The sequence below is a fragment of the Thrips palmi genome, unplaced genomic scaffold (genome assembly GCF_012932325.1).
Source record: "Thrips palmi isolate BJ-2018 unplaced genomic scaffold, TpBJ-2018v1 HiC_scaffold_8, whole genome shotgun sequence".
In the NCBI taxonomy this organism is placed as follows: Eukaryota; Metazoa; Arthropoda; class Insecta; order Thysanoptera; family Thripidae; genus Thrips; species Thrips palmi.
The window spans coordinates 14,764,997-14,784,317 of NW_023144635.1; the positions used below are offsets into that span (position 1 = coordinate 14,764,997).

At 44.7% G+C, this 19,321-nt stretch overlaps 1 protein-coding gene across 2 annotated transcripts in view; it reads left to right on the forward strand.

Annotated features, from left to right (window-relative positions):
- The first annotated feature begins 684 nt into the window (after positions 1 to 684).
- Positions 685 to 19,321, forward strand: part of LOC117653692 (venom carboxylesterase-6-like) — a 23,538-nt gene continuing 4,901 nt past the window's right edge. The window contains exons 1-10 of one of the 2 annotated variants that reach the window (XM_034399527.1): positions 685 to 832; positions 1,256 to 1,509; positions 3,398 to 3,538; positions 5,477 to 5,618; positions 6,390 to 6,575; positions 8,326 to 8,519; positions 15,113 to 15,269; positions 16,698 to 16,882; positions 17,574 to 17,827; positions 19,044 to 19,202. In XM_034399527.1, coding sequence (XP_034255418.1) covers positions 1,282 to 1,509; positions 3,398 to 3,538; positions 5,477 to 5,618; positions 6,390 to 6,575; positions 8,326 to 8,519; positions 15,113 to 15,269; positions 16,698 to 16,882; positions 17,574 to 17,827; positions 19,044 to 19,202 — 1,646 coding nt within the window. In that variant the 5' untranslated portion in view covers positions 685 to 832; positions 1,256 to 1,281. Of the gene's footprint in view, positions 833 to 1,255; positions 1,529 to 3,397; positions 3,539 to 5,476; positions 5,619 to 6,389; positions 6,576 to 8,325; positions 8,520 to 15,112; positions 15,270 to 16,697; positions 16,883 to 17,573; positions 17,828 to 19,043; positions 19,203 to 19,321 lie in introns of those variants that run through there. The other variant, XM_034399528.1, reaches the window with a different exon arrangement.

Genomic DNA, 19,321 nt, shown 5'->3' on the forward strand with positions numbered 1-19,321 from the left:
AAGCTAAGTTTTAAGCCAACGGGGGTCAAATTTGGTTAAGGTACTTGGAAACTGTGCAAATTTTAAAACTTAGTAAAAGTTTGAAAGTTACAAAAAATCTTGAAACATAAAAGTGATCTTTGCTGAAAGATTCGATTTTTCTTCCTCTTTCCAAATCTGGTCGCGGATTTGGTGTACGATGCATATTACCGACGCTATCGACCTTCAAAGTCGCGTCGGTGCAACAATTTGAGAAAAAAGGTTTTCGCCATATCTCAGCGCCTGGGGCCACTTTCGAAAAACTTTGTACCGGTCATAAACTAGTACCATGGGGGTAACAAACCCTGAAAAGAAGAATCAATTCGGTGACCAGGGTGGCAGAGGCCTTGTCGACTTGACGTGGAATGACCCACTTGCTCCATATGAACCCATGTAAATGGGTACGGAAAAAGAGTACGGAACGTTCCGTAGTTGGCAAGTACGGACGGTCGAGGCAAATTATTGACCAGACATGTTCCGTACTTTTTCCGTACTTTTTTCTCACAGTGTTCGGCGCGATGGCGTTAAACCTACAAACTTTCACTCTTGTTGATGAACGCAAGGCAATGCCGGGGCAGCGATTAGGAGCAGACGCAACGTATCTCTCGGGAAGACACTTGACCGCCAGATCCATAATCTTGGAGCTTAGTGAGATCAAGTCGCGCATGCGACTGCTCCGTCCTCACGTGGCCAGTGCCATTCCGCCGCCGCCGTCCTTGGGCGTCGCACGCGCTCAGTGAAAACTCTACGAAGCGTCGCTTCGTGCTACGTAGAGTCGCTTCGTGCTACGAAGAAAACGAAGGCATTGTAGGATGTACGAAAAAAAAAATGCTTCGTATAACACTGTGGCAAAAAGCTACGGAATATTCTGTAAACAGCCTGTGGTAATTCTCCGTAGCCCCCTTATCAATATTCTCCGTAGGCTCTTACAGTATTTTCTGTAGGACCGCACAGTATTCTCCGTAGGACCTTACAGTGATCTCCGTAGGACTATACAGTCTTCCAGGTCCTACGGAGAAGACTGTGCGGACTTACAGAGAATACTGTGCGGCCCTACGGAGAATACTGTAAGAGCCTACAGAGAATATTGATAAGAGGGCTACGGAGAATTCTGGCAAAAAAATTAACAGAATTCTCCGTACCTTTTTGCCACAGTGAATGGAGCAAAAGCCTTTGTAACATGAACCATTTCTTCATAATTCAGAGCTACTTTGCAATGCCTTCATTTTCTTCGTAGATTTTTTTTTGGGTGCGCGGCCGTTGATGGTTTTAACCGCCATGAACCTCTTCCTGCCCATCGCCGTGGCGGCCGTCCTCAGTGCCGCCGCCGCCGAGCTGCCCGAGAACCCCTCCATCACGTACGGCAGGGGCAGCGTAACGGGCAAGCGTCTGCGGAGCGCCGGGCTGCGGGAAGGAGTCGGAGCCAGGGACTACGCTGCTTTCTGGGGCATCCCCTTCACCGAGCCCCCCGTCGGCAAGCTCAGGTTCAAGGTGACGGAGCAACACGAGGGTACAGTTGAAGCGGGTATTGAAAACTAAATAGTGCACTAAGTGCACACATGGAACACAAGTGTGCGCTGAGTAGAGTACACACATTGTGTTCTTAGTGACGCTGCACTGCAAATGCAACGGCGATACTAAAGTACATTTTTTGGCGATACAATTCACTGATACTTTGACAGAGTGACGAAAGTCCAAAATTTTGTTAAAATGAGATTTTTGGCTGCGTTCTAGAACTTTTGATTTTCTGTCGACTGGTGAAAAGCATATGTCGATATCTCTAATAGATTCAGCGTAGGAAAATACTTCAAAATGACGAAAGTCCAACTGTACTTTGACAAAATGACGAAAGTCCAGCCGTACTTTGACAAAATGACGAAAGTCCAACTGTACTTTGACAAAATGACGAAAGTCCAACTGTACTTTGACAAGATGAGGAAAGTCCAGCCGTTCTTTGACAAAACGACGAAAGTCCAACCGTACTTTGACAAATGACGAAAGTCCCAACTGCAAAACCGGTCGTAGGTAACTATTGCTTTCCAATTAAGATAATTATTCATGAGTTCAGTGACGGCATGAACATAAAACATGCCAGAGTTGAAAAGTTTCATTTAATTTGTGTTAGCAGTAAAGGTGGACTTTCGCCATATTGTCAAATTACGTATGGACTTTCGTCGTTTTATCAAAGTACGGTTGGACTTTCGTCGTTTTGTCAAAGTACGGTTGGACTTTCGTCGTTTTGGGCCTCATTTTCGTACGCTGAGAAATGGCGGGAAAGTCCACTATCTCGGGAACTAAGCTGCCGATTGCAATGGCTCTTGAACCTAAAGAAAAACTCATGCCTTCAGGATTCTATGGTGTTAAACTCAACCATCAAATCCCAAAACTCTATTTTGCAGCTCAAATTTTAGACTTGTTTTGACTCTCCTGAAAAATAAGAGATTGTGGACTTTCGTCACATTGTCAAAGTACCAGTGAATTGAGTATCGCCAATAAACGGCTTTACGGAAAAGTTTTGTCTTCAGAACGGCGATACAAAAAAGTATCGCCAAAATTTGGCAATACTTTTCGATTGCCAAAACCACGGCATTAAACCAAGGTCTTCTCCCCTTGATTTGTTCGACGTTTATTGCCAAAACGGGCAGTACTCCAAAATATCGCCAATTTTGGCGATACTTTTGTGTATCGCCCTTTTTTAAGGCAATACTTTTCCGTAATGCTATAAAATTTTGTTGCCTTTGAAATGAGTTTAGTTTTGTCACTTGTTAGCGCTTTTGGTGTCATTCACTGGTAACAACACTTGTGTGGGCCCAACAAAGCAGAAAGATTACTAGTGTTCAAACAATTTGAAGCCATCACTCCTAAGGCGATGATTCACCATATTATTGCCATTGCCGGTAGTGTCGTCAAGAAGCGGCCTTGCCGAAATATCTTGCCTTCAAACCGGCGATACTTTTGGGTATCGCCAAAATCTGGCAGTAATCTAAGAACTTGCCCCGTTGATTTGTTTAAAGTTTCTAGCCAAATCGCGGCAATACATAGTAAAAGTATCGCCGCTGGTTTGAAGGCAACACTTTTCCATAAGGCTGATAGTTGGCGATACACAATAGGGTATTTTAACGAATCCCCGGCCCGGAAGTCAAAGAATAAAAGTAAGAACCAAAACGGCTTCTGAGCATGCGCAGACGCTGCCTCAGAGTGGAGAGGGGACCTCTGCGCATGCGCAGAAGCCGTTTTGGTTCTTACTTTTGTTCTTTTACTTCCGGGCCAGGGATTCGTTAAAATACCCTATTGTATCTCCAATAAAGGTGCTCAAAATATCGACTTTGAATTTACTGTGATGTGGCAAAGCTTTTAAAGTGTGCACAATTTACTGCAGCCACCGGTGCCCAAAGACCTCCCTGACGATCAGTTCAACGCCACCAACGAACTCGACCCGATGTGCATACAACAGCCGAGGACCTTCCAAGATGTGATCGGTGAAGAGGACTGTTTGCATCTACAAGTCTTCACCTCGAATGTAAGCACCAGGCGAGGGGTGGTGAATCACTGAGCGCTCTGCTGTACAAATGAGTGCGTATGAATACACCTGAAAAAGACTCGAAAATTTCACATTTGGCAACGTTTTTAGGCCCAACTTGAAGTCTAAAACGACAACCTACACCAAATTACGCAAAACATTTGTGACTTTTGCTTTATCAAAACGTTTCAGTAAATTGATTACAGGTGCTGGAAAATGTGCACACATGGGAACACTTGTGATTCACCCCTTGGTACCAGGTCAGAGCCCACAATTGATGTTCTTGCTCTTAGTGGGTTGTCGAGGTTTGCTTATCAAGACGTGTCGGACCTCGTGTCGGACGAATGAAGTCGCAACCCTGAGATAATTACTGTTATGGATAAGCTACGGGAGCCAGTGGATTCGTCAAACCTGCTCCAATAATTTGCCGGCCTGCTTTTACAAATTTACTCCGAATATTGGAGCAGGTGACGAATCCGCTGGCTCCCGTAGCTTACCCATGACAGTAACTGATCCAGGAAGCGGAAGAAGGGAATAACTTGACTTATCCCCAAATTGAGTTTTTATTTTATTATTGTGCCTTAGAATGGTTTCCATCATTACACCAAATTTGACTGAATTCCAAGCAGTTAAGGAGAAAATCCACATGGAAAAAGGGTATAACTCGACTTAACCCCTTTTACGGTCTAAATTTCATTGGAAAAGGGAGATAACTCAACGAAGTCCACATGAGTCCGTTTGACAAATGGCAAAAGGATATAACTCACTTGTATTTTATGAATCTAGTGTAAAAAGAATCAACTCAACTAACCCCCCCTAATTTTTAAATTTCAATTTGGAACCAAGAGCTAGTCCAAAAAATACCCAGGTAACATACACTTTATGCAGACTATTGTTCCACTTGACTTGTCTCCAAAATTCCTCTTTGTTTAGGAAATATAAGGTGAGCTGACTCGGTTTTCCATTTAACGGAAAGTGATAAGTCGCAGAAATCCTCTACGGAGTGACCTTACACTTTTGTTTTTTTTCCAAAATTTTACCAATACTTATTAAAATTATTAACATCTTCTACATTCATTTGTTTTGTTTTAGTTAACCCTGCTAACAGTTTTTGGTTTCTCCTGAAAAGTGGCCAAAATTGAGTTATCCCCTTCTTCCGCTTCCTGGATCAACTATCTCATGTCGCAACCGTTCACAACGCCCTCGACGCGATCGGACGCGATACCCAACCCGACAGCGATAAGCAGCGCTGAGCAGCCGCCTCGGTCCTCAGCCACAAGCCCCCCCACCCCGCCTACACAGGCGGAGGCTGTCCCGGCTTCGCGGCGTCCCGGCGCCAGATTTTGTGGTTTTTCGCCTCTAGCGGTCGAACGATCAATTTTACATGTTCACAACCCTTATATTGTTTTAATCGTATCCTCCCGTTCTTTGCAATGCACCATTCAAATTTTCAAAATTACAAATATTAAAATTGGTTGTCGTATTTGCATGGCTTCTGATACTATGTTTCCGCCTTCAATCACAATGCGGGATTAAACTTGATAGGGCGGCTGGTCGAGCGTTGCATATGAGAAACTTGTTCGCACTAAACCTTCAATAGTTAAATCAAAATTAACATTTTCGTCCATTAAACCACGTGTTAATCATGAATTGCAATACACTGAGATTAACATTCTTGTCAGTATCATCTGCTTTCACGTTAGCGTTAGTATTAACGTTTTTTTTTCTGATTTTTACACCGGACACCTTACGGCCGTGAAGACGAAAATTTTGTCCGTTTCGCACTATCCTAACCCCTTCATTCGGCCCCGCAATGTGTTTTAACAACGACGCCGCGTGGGTGCTTTGAATTGAGAATCACCTTCGAGTTCATCGGCTTTTATTGCAGCTTCTTCTATGGAGTGTTGTTCAGCCGAAGCCGTTTCATGTTTGATCTAGTACGTCACTGGTGACCTGCCCGTGCTGGTTCTTATCCATGGCGGTGGTTTCATGGCAGAGTGGGGTCCCCGCTCCGGCGTGCAATACGTCATGGACTACGACGTGGTCCTAGTCGTCGTCGCATACCGCCTCAGCGTGCTTGGTATGCTCTGTCGAAGACAACACTTTTATTCCTAATGTGACTAGTTTCATACAATCAGCAGCGTTGAAAAGGCCGGTCTGACGCCAGACTATAACAGTTTTGGTGTGATAAAGTGAAAGCTACGCCATTAAAGCGGTAAATACGCTACTGCAATATAGTATTTCACTGTAAAATATTTCGTACTTAAGTACGAAAAATATACTGGCGAAAATGGAACGGAACGGAAAAATAGGACAGAAGTTCCGTAGTAAGGCAGGAACGGACGGTCAAGGCAAATTTTTGACCCGACATGACATGTTCCGTACTCACCTTCGCAGTGTTGAGTAGTTGTGCAACAACTAGATTATTGCCAAATATAGTCACTTCGAAGAATCGCCAAATTTCGGTCAAAACAGATACTAATAATATCACCTTTGGATTTATAGTGGCCCAGGCAAACTCTTCCCCTGTCACTTAAACCTGGCATAACGCAGCATTTCGAGCGTGTAACTTGCGATTTTGTTCATGCGTGGAATTTGCATATTACATAACATACACGTGCTTAAATATAAGCAGATTCAGGCACACTTTTGAAATAGCTTGCAACACCCCGTGTATAATGGTACACGAACACTTTGAGTGTACAATATCTAACAAAAGGGTCACAGCCCTTAAGGTCTAAAGACATTTTTTTTTAAAAATTGCGGATTTATCTGTTTATATTCTTTACCAAAATGATCTCTATGCAGTTAAAAGTGTACATTTCCTCCAACTCACCTGTTGCGTTTACAGGTTACATGAGCTTTGAGGACGAGGACCTGCGGGGCAACCTGGGCATGTTGGACCAGGTGGAGGCCCTGAAGTGGGTGCAGCGCAACATTCACTACTTCGGCGGGAACAAGGACAGCGTCACGCTGGTGGGCAACTCCGCCGGCTGCGCCAGCTGTTTGCTGCACACCATGTCGCCGCTGTCGAGAGGTAACTCTACAAGAGTTGCAGTTGCAAAACGTTCGGTCGTTATTCAGTTGTAGCTTTGAAAGAGTTTACTCTACAAACCTAACTTTCTACTAAGTAAGGGAGTATGGGGCGATTTGTAACAGATTTCGGAATTCTCTACACAAAATTAAGAACATTCTGCATATCGGTGTCAAACTTGTGCTAGTGGAGCAGTCTGGCCCTTTATCTAGACTGTGCAGCTCCATTGGATCAGTCTTGAGTCCGTAATCTTTGAAATCTAAGACGCCTTCCAAACCCTTGCATGCTGTTACGAATCGCCCCAGCATGGGGTGATTTGTAACAGCCATGGGGCTTTTCATAACATCCTACACATTAAATGAAACATCGTCGGGAATGTTATCTCCTCCAGCGGTTGTTCTTCGGATGTCCTGCAGACGCCTTAAAATCTACATTACAAGCTGCTATTGACCGCCTCAGCATTAACTGATCAGCTATGTCAATCCTAACCTCACTTTTTTTCAATTTTAGAGGAAAGAATAGAATAACTCGCTTTAAAATGCATTTCGAGCTGTGTAAATGTATTGGATTAAGGCAGCAGATGATTCGAGAAATAATTCAAGCATTTAATTGCAAAAACTACTTAAATTCTTGTTTTTATACGGGTCTATTACGAATCACCCCAAATGCCTGTTACGCAAGAAATCCGTCCCTAACTATCACTGGACAAAGTAAAAGCAACTTATGCCACGTGTTTACATTGTAAAGGGGTCACGCTTCAAGGCCCCAACGGTACTTCGATGGTGATTCATACCTGGGGAGCATCAGACAGAAACTTCCTAGAACTCAAAATAAAAGATTTGTCTGTTTTCGGTGTACCCTATATTTCAGACGCCCTCCAAAACTATACCTGAGCACCGCTCACATCCGCTTCGATTGTTGAAGGGCCCTGTACTTGAAGCGAAAGAGGGGCCATACTCAGATTTTCATCAGCTCCCTCCACTTAAATTAATAAACGCAGTTGTTACGAATCGCCCCTGTTACAAATCGCCCCATCACTGTTATTTCACTTGCGATACAGACCACACTTTCTGCGCAATACAAATTTCATCGCACTTTTCGGTGATAAACATTGCTAATAGGTGTGATGAGCTTCAGTATCGCAGAATTTTGCAATGATCATTGCGAAAAACTGCAATGATTCCAGATTTTGTGTTGTCATCATCGCAGATTTTTGCAATAATTCAGATTTTCATTGCAGAAAGTTGCGATGATCATTGCAGAATTTTGATCGATACAGAAGTCATTGCATCTCAGGAGCAATGATTCGTGGGAATCACATTTCGGATACCATCGCACGTTTTGGTGTTGTAGAAAGTATCGCAACTTGGATAACAGTGATACTCCCTTACACACTTACAAATGCATGCTTGCAAGTACTCACGTACAAATGCATGCTTGGCCAAGTACACACAAACGCATGCTTGGCGCCGTATGACTCCATGCTAAGTATAGGTGTTTATAAGGGTGTACTTGCCAAGCATACATTTGTAAGTGTGTACTTGGCCAAGCATGCGTTTGTAAGTGTGTACTCGGCCAAGCATGCGTTTGTGAGTGTGTACTTAGTAGACAGTTAGGTTTGAGGTGCAACTCTAACCTCAAGAATAAACTTAAAATAAAATCGACCTTGGTGTTTGTCGTACTTGCAAGAATGCATAAGTGTGTACCAAGTAGATTGCCAGGTTCAGCAGTTTTATCACGTTTCCCTTGCCAGGTTTGTTCCACAGAGTGATCGGCACGAGTGGCACCCCGCTCAACCCCTGGGCTCAGCAGCACTCTGCTCGCGAGAACGCCGACCGCGTGGCCGACCTGGTGGGATGCACCGGCAGCACCACGGCGGACAAGATCGACTGCCTGCAGAGCAAGCCTGCCTCTCAACTCATCGGCCTGGCAGCGGAGCACTTCGAGGTATTCGACAAGAGTTGATTGTCATGTGTCTGCCATGCCATTGAAACGCATGACCCCGGGGGGTGAAGAACTCGTCGTTCTGGTGTGCACCTTACTTCACACTCTCAGACTTTACATTTGAAAACGTTTTGACGCTTTGTTTAGCGTTTTATACCGCACTAAACGGCAAATCGGGAAAAAAACTAGCAAATTTTGAAACTTGTGAGTACGCCGAGAACGGGTGAATTTGTACACATGAGCACACTTGAGATTCGCCCCTCGAATGGCCCACACCACTGCACATGGAAGGGTCAGGACTCACCGAACCGAAAATTGGCGTCACTTTTGACTCCCGCCATTCTTTGGCTTCGCTTTCTTGTCATGCCGCCATCCTTTGGCGTGACATTGCAGTCCTGCTTCTGAATCGGCAAGAAGTGTCAACGCCGCCACATTTTTCAGTGACCCTTTAGTCGTGGCTGATGCACGCTTCACTTTAGTCGTGGCTGATGCACGCTTTGGGTAACTTATGGATAGTTTTGTGCAGTTAGAGATGGAAAGAATTCACCCCTTTTACTGTATATACAAAAACGGCTTTGTTGTCTCGAATTTCAAATAAAATCATCATTAAGTCCTGGATACCAAAACCCTGCTATCACGGACAACAGTGAAAATGGGCTAAGGGTACGGAGGACCAAAATAGGGCGATTCAAAAATGTGTCGCCAAACAAGGGCAATACAGAGTTCCTCGCGTTGTACTCTGTACGCTCTGATAGGTTATTACTGGTCATAATGCGTATTACGAATAAGATATATACCAATTTCACCCCAAAACTGTAAAGGCACCCGACTTTTGAGGAGCAGTAGGATCGTAATAACTGCGCACTGCAAAAGTGTGCCTGCTTTGTAAAGGAGCCGTTGTCGCGTTCCAAGCTCGCAGACGCGGCTGCCTCACGTCTTTTAGCCGCGCCTGCTAAGGGAGGGTGGGGCACCTAGTGACGGGGGCACCTAGTGACACGGGGGTGCCCTGGCCACCCTATGGCACTTTCAGACACCTTCATTTGGCTTATCTAAAGGTTTTTGTTCTGTGGAATCATGTTCAAGTGAAAGTGAGACTTTGAAAAAAATGGTTTAGCTCCTAGAAAAAAAGAAAAATAAAAATTACCAAAAATCACAGATTTTACGACTTTTTCCAAAATGTTTTCTCGTTATTCTTCCAGTACAGGGCACTGCCGATCGTTCTGGCACTTTTAATCTATAATAAGGACCTTTAGTAAGTTTTTTTCGCTGAACCAGCTCAAACATATGATTTCATTTCCTTAATATAAAATTTTGAACGGAAATGGCCCCCGGGCAGGTAGTGACAGACACATTTTATGTCCGTTTTTCAACGTTTAAACGTTTCAAAACATCGGTTTGGCAACCGCGAAGTAAATTGTCACCGATTGTCACACAACGAAACATAAAAGAGACTAATTTGTACGACATAATTTTGTAGAACATTGAATTTGATTGGCAATTAGTAAAATGCAGTTTCTTGGGAAAAAGACGCCGTTCAGAATGGTTGATATTTCAAAAGCTTAAAGAGTCTAAAAAAGATAATTTTTAATAAGCTGGAGCGTCGCTCTATGCTGGTAATGTGAGTTTTATGACTGTCACTAGGTGCCCCGGGCTGGGGCACCAAGTGACAAGTGCAGAGGTCTGCGGGAAGCTATGTAAATAATAGAAAAAGGGGTTGTCAAAAAGCCACATCATGTTTTTGCGATCAAGGAAATCAAAGCAACCTTTGGGGTGTAAGCAGATTCATTTCTCGCACAGTATCGGAGTGAGTGCCAAAATCCAAAAAGTGTCACTAGGTGCCCCACCCTCCCTTACGCCACGCGTTACAGCCAATGCTGCCGCGTGTGGCGTTGCAGCTGGCTGCTACGCGCGGCCGTTGCAGCCAAATGAGCGCCGCGGCAAAACATTCGGCGCGAGGAGTTAATCCCCTCCCTTCCGACTCGGAGCGCACCGTGCTACCCCGAGACTATCTGACTCGTTTAGGAGGGAGGCACATGGACCGCTCTTAGCCCGAGCGCCGGTGCGCTGGAGGCAATGTGTGGTGGGGGGGCAGCCAAGGGGGTGCGGAAGGGCGGGGTAGCCTGGCTGCTTTAAGGGGGGACCCTGGTGAAACTTTCAAGTAGGCTTCAAAATAATCCCAGAAAGTTAAAATTTTCTTAATTATTAGGTCATTAGGGGAGTTCCCAAAAAAAAATTCAATCCAAAATGTTGAACGGTCTCTGAGAAAAGTGGCTTTTTTGTGTTTTTTGGGGCGTTGGGGAAAAATCTTCCTGCGTCTTTCATTGGGACGGCAAATCTTGAAAATTTTTTTGGGTTATCCTAAAGATGTATAGAAGAGATTTTAGTGACGGAATTTTCAAATTCAACTTCTGTCCTGAGATATGAGTTTTCAAATTTTAACATTTAAAAAAAAGTGATTTTTTTCCCTTTTTTTCAAACTTTCAAGTGTGTTTTAAAAAAAGTAGGGCTGATATCAAGATTCCGTCACTAAAATTTGTCGACAAGTCATCAATGAATAGAGTCCATGCAAGACGACTCATGTAGGTGTCAACCAGGAACGCAGGAAGTCTTTCTACGACAAAATTTTTTGTCGACTGAGCAAAGCTGTGAAGTTGAGCGTAGAAGCCAACGACAACTGATCTCAATGTTATTTCCTTCCAAATGATAAAGAAACTACCCACTTAGCTTAAAGGTGTTCAACCTGTTGAATCTGAAACCTTCTATGCACATTTCTATCTATGAACTTTGAAAATACTATTAATGAGCTAATTTATTTAATACGTGCAACGCCTTCCCATGACCCCCTCCGATTTTGACCAAGATTTTTTTCTGAGATGCCCTTATGGTAAGAAAAAACATCCTAAAATATTAGGTCGCTAAAAAAATTATTGGCCAAGAAAACCAATGTTTTCTAAATTTGCCACTTTTTTTACCTAAATTGGGAGTTTCTTTACTACTCTGAGGTTTTTTGTTCTAAGTGGCTGAAAATCAGTATTCTTATGTAAAATTGCCCAAGGAACAAGAATATAGTCACAGATTTGACCTACGACCGATATCTTGAGAAATACTTACCCAAAACGACCAAATTTTACTGAAAATACCCAAATTTTGGGGAAACGGTCAAAAATATTTTTTACCCACGATCCGTTGACGCCATCTTGTAGAACAAGAGTTAATAAAGCTAATGAGCACACGCCCAGGTTCGTAAACCGTTTAGAAGCTGTAAGGCGTCAAAGTTGGAGCTTTTTTGAGGGGGCCTGAAAACGGCACTTTTGACCTCTGCGCTCAATGTCCGGCACCCGAGCCGTGAGCCGTACCAGCCATGATCCTTGCTTTCGAGGTGAGGTCTGCGTGCGCAATGGGAGTCAAGAAGAGGGTGAAGCGGCACAGCGTTTCTGAACAGGGTCCTCTTTAGAGCGCCTGAACAGCCGAGGGTTGGTAAGCTCACCCAACGGCGCTTGGGAAGCACTTGCTGCACCGTGGGCTCGCTCGAGGCCACGGAGAATGCCATTCAGTGTAAGTCTCAAACTGTCGCCCTCGACAAGCTTCGGATTCTCTTGGCTGCCTCTTCCTTCTCTCTCTTTCCCACATGGTCCAAAGCCGTTGCCCCCGACCCCTCAACCTGCCCCCAATACCGGATATTTTGTGTGTTGTTTCAGATAAATTTTCAAGCTTTTTGTCGGAAGCTGTCGCCCTTTGGTAAGCTTAGGAAGTTCTTCGGAATCTGTCAGCGTTTCCCCGGCGGTTTTCTCGCTTTCCCAACCCTGAGGGGTCGGGGGCGAGGGGTTTGAAAAGTTGGGAAAGGGTGGAAAACAGCAAGGGGCAGCCGACGACTTGCGATTCTCTCCCGAACCTTCCTGAGGGCGACAGCTTGAGACCATAACCGAACAAAAGCTTGAAAATCATCTGCTTAGGATCAGGGCGGGGAAAAACTGGACAGGGGAAGAACTGGACACCCCACATTTTACTTCAATTGCCGTATGTACTGACCTGACAACTGTCGTGTAATGAACCGCTGATGCCACGGAACAACTTTTGATAGTTGTTTTTCCTGTGCCTACGGTATTTGAAGTAAAATATGGGGTGTCCAGTTTTTCCCCCTGTCCAGTTCTTCCCCGCCCTGACCCTAGGTCATATAACGAACAAAATCTTACATATATAATAACAGTACTTTTTATTGCTGTGTAAAATTCTCTTTAACTACAGACAAGTCAATAACAGTCTGAGAGTGCGGTCGACAGCTCGAGGGCAACGCCAGGTTCATACGTTCACACTGGTCAGAGAAATAAGGGGAGTCATAGTAAAGTAATGGAAATTTAAAGAGACGTTGGAGGTCAGGGAAAACCGTAACTAGGTAAGGGAAAATCGCAACCAGGATTGGGAAAATTTTAAAAGCTGGCATGAGGTGTAAGTAATGCGAAGTAGGGGTGCTTGCTTAGCTCATGCGTTTCGCTCCGGAAATCAATAATATCGTATTTAATACCTATTTATACCTCCTTAAAGTATTGAACCTTGCGAATAAAACTAGAGAAAAAGGTCAGAGAAAATAGAAAGTTTCACCCTATTAAGAAGGCCAAATTTAGGGAAAACGAAAACGGGAAACCTGTTTCAACCTTCAGACAGCGAGCTAACGCCTTCTAACAGCTTTGGATTCTGTCGGCCGCAATCTCCACCCCCCTCCTCACTCTTCTTCTTCTTCTTCCTTTCCCTGCCGAACCACCGCCCTCGACCCCTTAACCTCCCAAACACTGGATAACTTGTGTGTTGTTTGAGACGAATTTCAAGCTTTTGTTCGGTTATGGTCTCACGGTAAAAACGGAACCTGGTTTTCCCAGGAACTCTCTGGAAGTGGCCTGTGTCTCTACCAAAAGCTTCCTGGGAAAACAGGTTCCGTTTTCACCATGCTCCAGCTGTCGCCCTCAGGAAGGTTCGGGAGAGAATCGCAAGTCGTCGGCTGCCCCTTGCTGTTTTCCACCCTTTCCCAACTTTTCAAACCCCTTGCCCTCGACCCCTCAGGGTTGGGAAAGCGAGAAAACCGCCGGGGAAACGCTGACAGACTCCGAAGAACTTCCTAAGCTTACCAAAGGGCGACAGCTTCCGACAAAAAGCTTGAAATTCATCTGAAACAACACACAAAATATCCGGTATTGGGGGCAGGTTGAGGGGTCGGGGGCAACGGCTTTGGACCATGTGGGAAAGAGAGAGAAGGAAGGGGCAGCCAACAGAATCCGAAGCTTGTCGAGGGCGACAGTTTGAGACTTACACCGAATAGCATTGTCCGTGGCCTTGAGCGAGCCCACGGTGCAGCAAGTGCTTTCCAAGCGCCGTTTGGTGAGCTTATACCAACCCTCGGCTGTTCAGGCGCTCTAAAGAGGACCCTGTTCAGAAACGCTGTGCCGCTTCACCCTCTTCTTGACTCCCATTGCGCACGCAGACCTCACCTCGAAAGCAAGGATCATGGCTGGTACGGCTCACGGCTCGGGTGACGGACATTGAGCGCAGAGGTCAAAAGTGTCGGTTTTCAGGCCCCCTGAAAAAACCTCCAACTTTGACGCCTTACAGCTTCTAAACGGTTTGAGCTACGAACCTGGGCGTGTGCTCATGAGCTTTATTAGCTCTTTTTCTACAAGATGGCGTCAACGGATCGTGGATAAAAAAATATTTTTGACCGTTTCCCCAAAATTTGGGTATTTTCAGTAAAATTTGGTCGTTTTGGGTAAGTATTTCTCAAGATATCGGCCGTAGATCAAATCTGTGACTATATTCTTGTTCCTTGGGCAATTTTACATAAGGAAACTGATTTTCAGCCACTAAGCACCATAAACCTCAAAATAGTAAAGAAACTCCCAAATTAGGTAAAAAAAGTGGCAAATTTAGAAAACATTGTTTTTCTCGGCTAATAAATTTTTTAGCGACCTAATATTTTAGGATGTTTTTTCTTACCATAAGGGCATCTCAGAAAAAAAATTTGGTCAAAATCGGAGGGGGTCATGGGAAGGCGTTGCACGTATTAAATAAATTAGCTCTATTGGAATTTTGGCGATTTTTTCACCAGGGTCCCCCCTTAAAAAGGAGCCTGGCCTGCCAAACGGCGGTAGCTGCCACTGCCACAGGCGGCTGTTGCAGGAGCAAAGGCGGCAAAGGCTGCCACTACTACAGCAGAACGCGCTGCTACGCGGCCGTGTGGCAGCCACACCTTTTTACCGGACGTACTGATGCTTACGATTGCTCTGTATGCGAACCAGAGGATTCAAAACCCCCTCGATCCGTATAGCAGCGTCCTCCACACATTGTAAAAAATTGTTGTCTTTTTATGACAAAAACGTGGATGATATTCTCATCACTTTCAAAAGATGACAATCTCGTAACACATAGGGCGTGACAACAATGTCCTGAATTGTTTTGATGACATTGTTGTAAGGAAAATTAGCCTTGAAATTTTCATTGAGTGACGACTCAAATGTTTACAGTGGAATAAACAAAACATACATAAAACGCCTGGAAGGACGTTTGTGTGACTTTTCCCAGAGAATTCTGCTTTTCCTCTTCGCGTCTAGCCTTGGATGGGGAACCCCTTCTCGCCGTTTTCCGTTGTCGTCGACGGCGTCTTTCTGACTGACAAGCCGGAGAAGGTGCTGGAGGACGTCAACGCCGTCATGGACGTGCCTCTACTGCTCGGGTTTGTTCCCATCGAAGGGCTGTTTCCCGCGGGAGGTGAGGCAGAAATGGATGTAGCTAGTCCAGGGCAGTTTATGGCAGGAATGGATATTCTGCGGCGTTCCTTCGAGGGGACCTATTAAAAATTATTACTTAACCATTTCAATGTATAAGATCTTGGCTGGTCGTTTCGGAAGGAAGAACTAAACCCTAAACGATTTTCGCGGATACGAACCATCATATGGGACGGATAAGAGAGCTAACGGAATGCATTCTTACAAGCACCACTGGACTCTTCTATCTTTCCTCTTTATGTTAGTATGGATAACGTAACGATTGCGTTTTATTTAAAGCTGTATCAAATGATTAAACTTTGGGAAATTCGCCTGCGTCTTAAATGAGATTCTTTGTGCAGAACCGACCAAAAGGGATCTCAAAGGGGGTAGTACACTACGTAAGGTCAAAAATGACTGCTTCCGCCAATTTTTTAGCGGACGGATGACATTTGGGACGTCAAACCTGATCATAGGATCTTTTCATACTGTAACTTAAGATCAAAATCATAAATTTTGATAGGTGCCTGAAGCAGCTATTGTGAGATCGTCGAATTTCTATTAACCAATGCGAAAAATGCACACTCTCAGCACGTTATTGACTTTTTTATCATTTTGTCGGCACTTATGGAAGTAATTTGTGCAACCATAATACGCACTTCTTTTTTTTAAAGAACTACTTAGGAAATATTGAGTAATGTACTGAAAATTTTGTTTTGTCCATAATTTTACAAAGGAAATTAGTCATACTTACTTAGAAAATACCAAGTATTATTGCCGTTTATAGGAATACGTAATTAATGAGGAAAAGGTCATTAACGTGCTGAGAGTGCAGGTCGGTGGTTAGCGCGATTCGAACCAAACAAAGGGACATTGTGGGTTCAAATTTGGTGTGAAATTTCAGGACTAGTGATATTGGCCTGTGCTTTTACTTCTTTTGTATTTACAAACATGAGTATCCTGGTCTAACGAAAGTTTGAACATACATAAGCTTAACCAAAGTACCTCGTAATCTACAAAATCTTAGTACAACAACACTGTTATCCAAGTTACGATACTTTCAACACAAAAATGCGTGATGATATCCAAAATGTGATTCCCACGAATCATTGCTCCTGAGATGCAATGACTTCAGTATCGCACAAAATTCTGCAATGATCATCGCAACTTTCTGCAATGAAAATCGGAATTATTGCAAAAAACTGCGATGATAACACAAAATCTCGAATCATTACAGTTTTTTGCAATGATCATTGCAAAATTCTGCGATACTGTAGCTCATCACACCTTTTTGCTATGATCATCACAGTAAAGTGTGATCAAATTTGTATTGCGCAGAAAGTGCGGTCTGTATCGCAAGTGGAATGACAGTGAAATAGCTTGTATATGGCCAAAATACTTCGTCGGGTTATCAGCGTTTTTTACGATTCAGAATTCATCTTGAACGACTCGCTGGTAAGGGACCTGGACGAGCACTGGGAGACAGTGGCACCGCAGCTGCTCAGCTTCCACGACAAACGAGTGCCTGAAGCAGACAGACCGATACTCGCCCGGAAAATCCGCAAGTTTTACCTCCAGAACAATTCTCTGGCATCGTCAAAGGAGCAGCTGCTGAAGGTAGGTTTAGCATACCTCATGTGCATGGGAGAATTTCTTCGATACGCTTGACTTCAGGCGTAAAGTTTTCAAGCGCAGTTTTATGACCGAATGAAGCTTTCAACAATGCTTCAGATTTAGCAGTGTACAAAAGCTGTTCTTGGGGGATTTTTTTAAATTTTGGAGCAAAAAGTTTTCTTTTCGTTCTTACAAAAGGCCTTCAAATGGTCCAAAATTGTGATTTTTTTTCTTAGATTTTGGAGCGCAAAGTTTTTGTTCAGAAATCAGACCTTTAAGTCCGTTTGGAGGCTTTATGGTCAAAAATATGATTTTGAGTTGTTTAAATGTTTTTGACTTTTACAAGGAGGAACAATTTTGTTCTTTTACTCCAAAATCAAACAAATCATACTTTTGGATATCAAACAAGTGTCGTTGGAAAGTTGGACCTTAACTTTCAAAATTGTTGTAATATATCTCAGCAGCAACTATTAAGCGGAAAATTTGTCTATTGCATAGTGGAAAAGATTCCCAAAATATGATCAAAATCGGGATGTAACACTTATGTCTTTACCTTACAAGGGCAAGGGAAGTGTCTCAGGTCTGAGACACTTACCTAACGTAAAAACATGCATGATTTTCTGGGAGGTCTTGGGAAAACCAGCAAAGCCGTTCTTTCCGTGTGGGGATAACAAGACGTTTTCTCGGGGAACAGCTCATGACCGACGGCAACTTCATGTCCGGGGTGTCCAGCCACATCTCGAAGCGCGCGGCGGTGCAGTCGCAGCCCGTGTACGTGTATGAGTTCGCTCACCGCGGAGAGTACAGCAATTACGCCGGCGGACTGGGCGTTGGCCATTCTGATGACCAACTGTATCCGCTGGAGCAGAGCGGAGTCTTCCACCGGCAGGATGATCTCATCATCCGCAGAACCATCCTTGACATGTGGTTTGCCTTCATCCAAACCTCGTAAGTGGACTATAGGTCATTTGCCCAACAGCCGATGACACTTTCACGGTTAGCGCGACTCCTTGAAAAACAAGGACGGTCTTTGAAAAACAAGGAAAGATGGAACACTTCAAGGAAGTTCCTTGAAAGTGTGCTCCCATTCTAAGGAGGCTCCCTTGTTTTCCAAGGCCAGTCCCTTGTTTTCTTGGACTCCAGACAAATTCCAACGGCCCGCCTTGTTTTTGGGGTGCACTTCCAAGGGGACGCCTTGGTTGGTCTCTGCCGATTCAAGGAACCGCCTTGTTTGTCCGCAAAAGCTCGAGTTACGTCGTCGACCACGTCATGAGGTCCCCGATGACGTCCCCTGGGGTTCACCATGACGACCCCCATGTTTCTCCGTGCCGTTGAGGCTGCCGGGTCTCACAGTGGCCAACGCCAAAGTCCGTTTTCTTCTACGTCCAGTACTTTCGGAGATACGAGGACGTACCACGAGGCCGCCGTCCAGGCGGAGGAGGAAGTGGTGATTTTTTCGAGGCCAAAGTAGCTCTGGCCACGAGCCTACTTGGTGTCCGGGACTTTTGACTTCGGAATCGGGTTAGGAGCGAGGGGGCAAAAACTCGCGCAATCATGTGTACACGGCCCCCGAAATCACACGCGAATCATTGAGAATCACGCGAAATCAAGCAATCCGAAATCAGCCAAAAACACTAAAATCGACCGAAATTGGCAGAATCACACGAAACCAGGCCAAATCAGTCCGAAATCATTTCTTTCCGAACACAATCACACGCAATCACGCTCAACATCACCCTGGTGCGTCGCGAAATAAGGCAAAATCAGCCATGAAATCAATTAAAACCATGCGCAATCATTGCGTTTTCCGAATCATGTGTACACGAAAATCCCGAGTTTTTGCCCCCTCGGTTAGGAGGGTGCCGGCCCACCTCGAAACCAAATTTGGTCTAGTTCCGGCCAGCCGTTTGTCCAGGATGGCGACAAACATCATCCAATCAGCAAAATAAGTCCAAAAATCCAGCTGTTGAAACCGTCCTTGTTTTTCAAGGAGTCGCGCTAACCGTGTTGAAACCACTTGAGACTTCGCTGTTAGAAATAGTGTTGTAGTAAATTGTAGGACTGGTATGGATGGTCCAGGCAAATTATTGAACACACACACGTTTCCGTACTGTACTGGTGATACTCCGAATTAGAACGGGACCTATAATTGATGAATGTGCAGGAACCCCAGCATTCCCGGCGTCACATGGGAGCCCGTGGTTCAGAAGGGCGCAGAGGCTACCGTGAGATACCTTCGCATGGTCGATCCGAACAATATGACCATGGCCGAGGATCGCGACTTGGGCAACGTCGCCTTCTGGAAGGATCTGCGAACCGAACCGTAAGCTTCATCCACGCTCGACCAATCCAACGCACTAAGAGCCTGAAGACCGGCGGCCCAAACTCGAGACGCGTTTAAGCTGCACTGTCGCTTAGCGATTAAAACGGGACTCGAAGGAT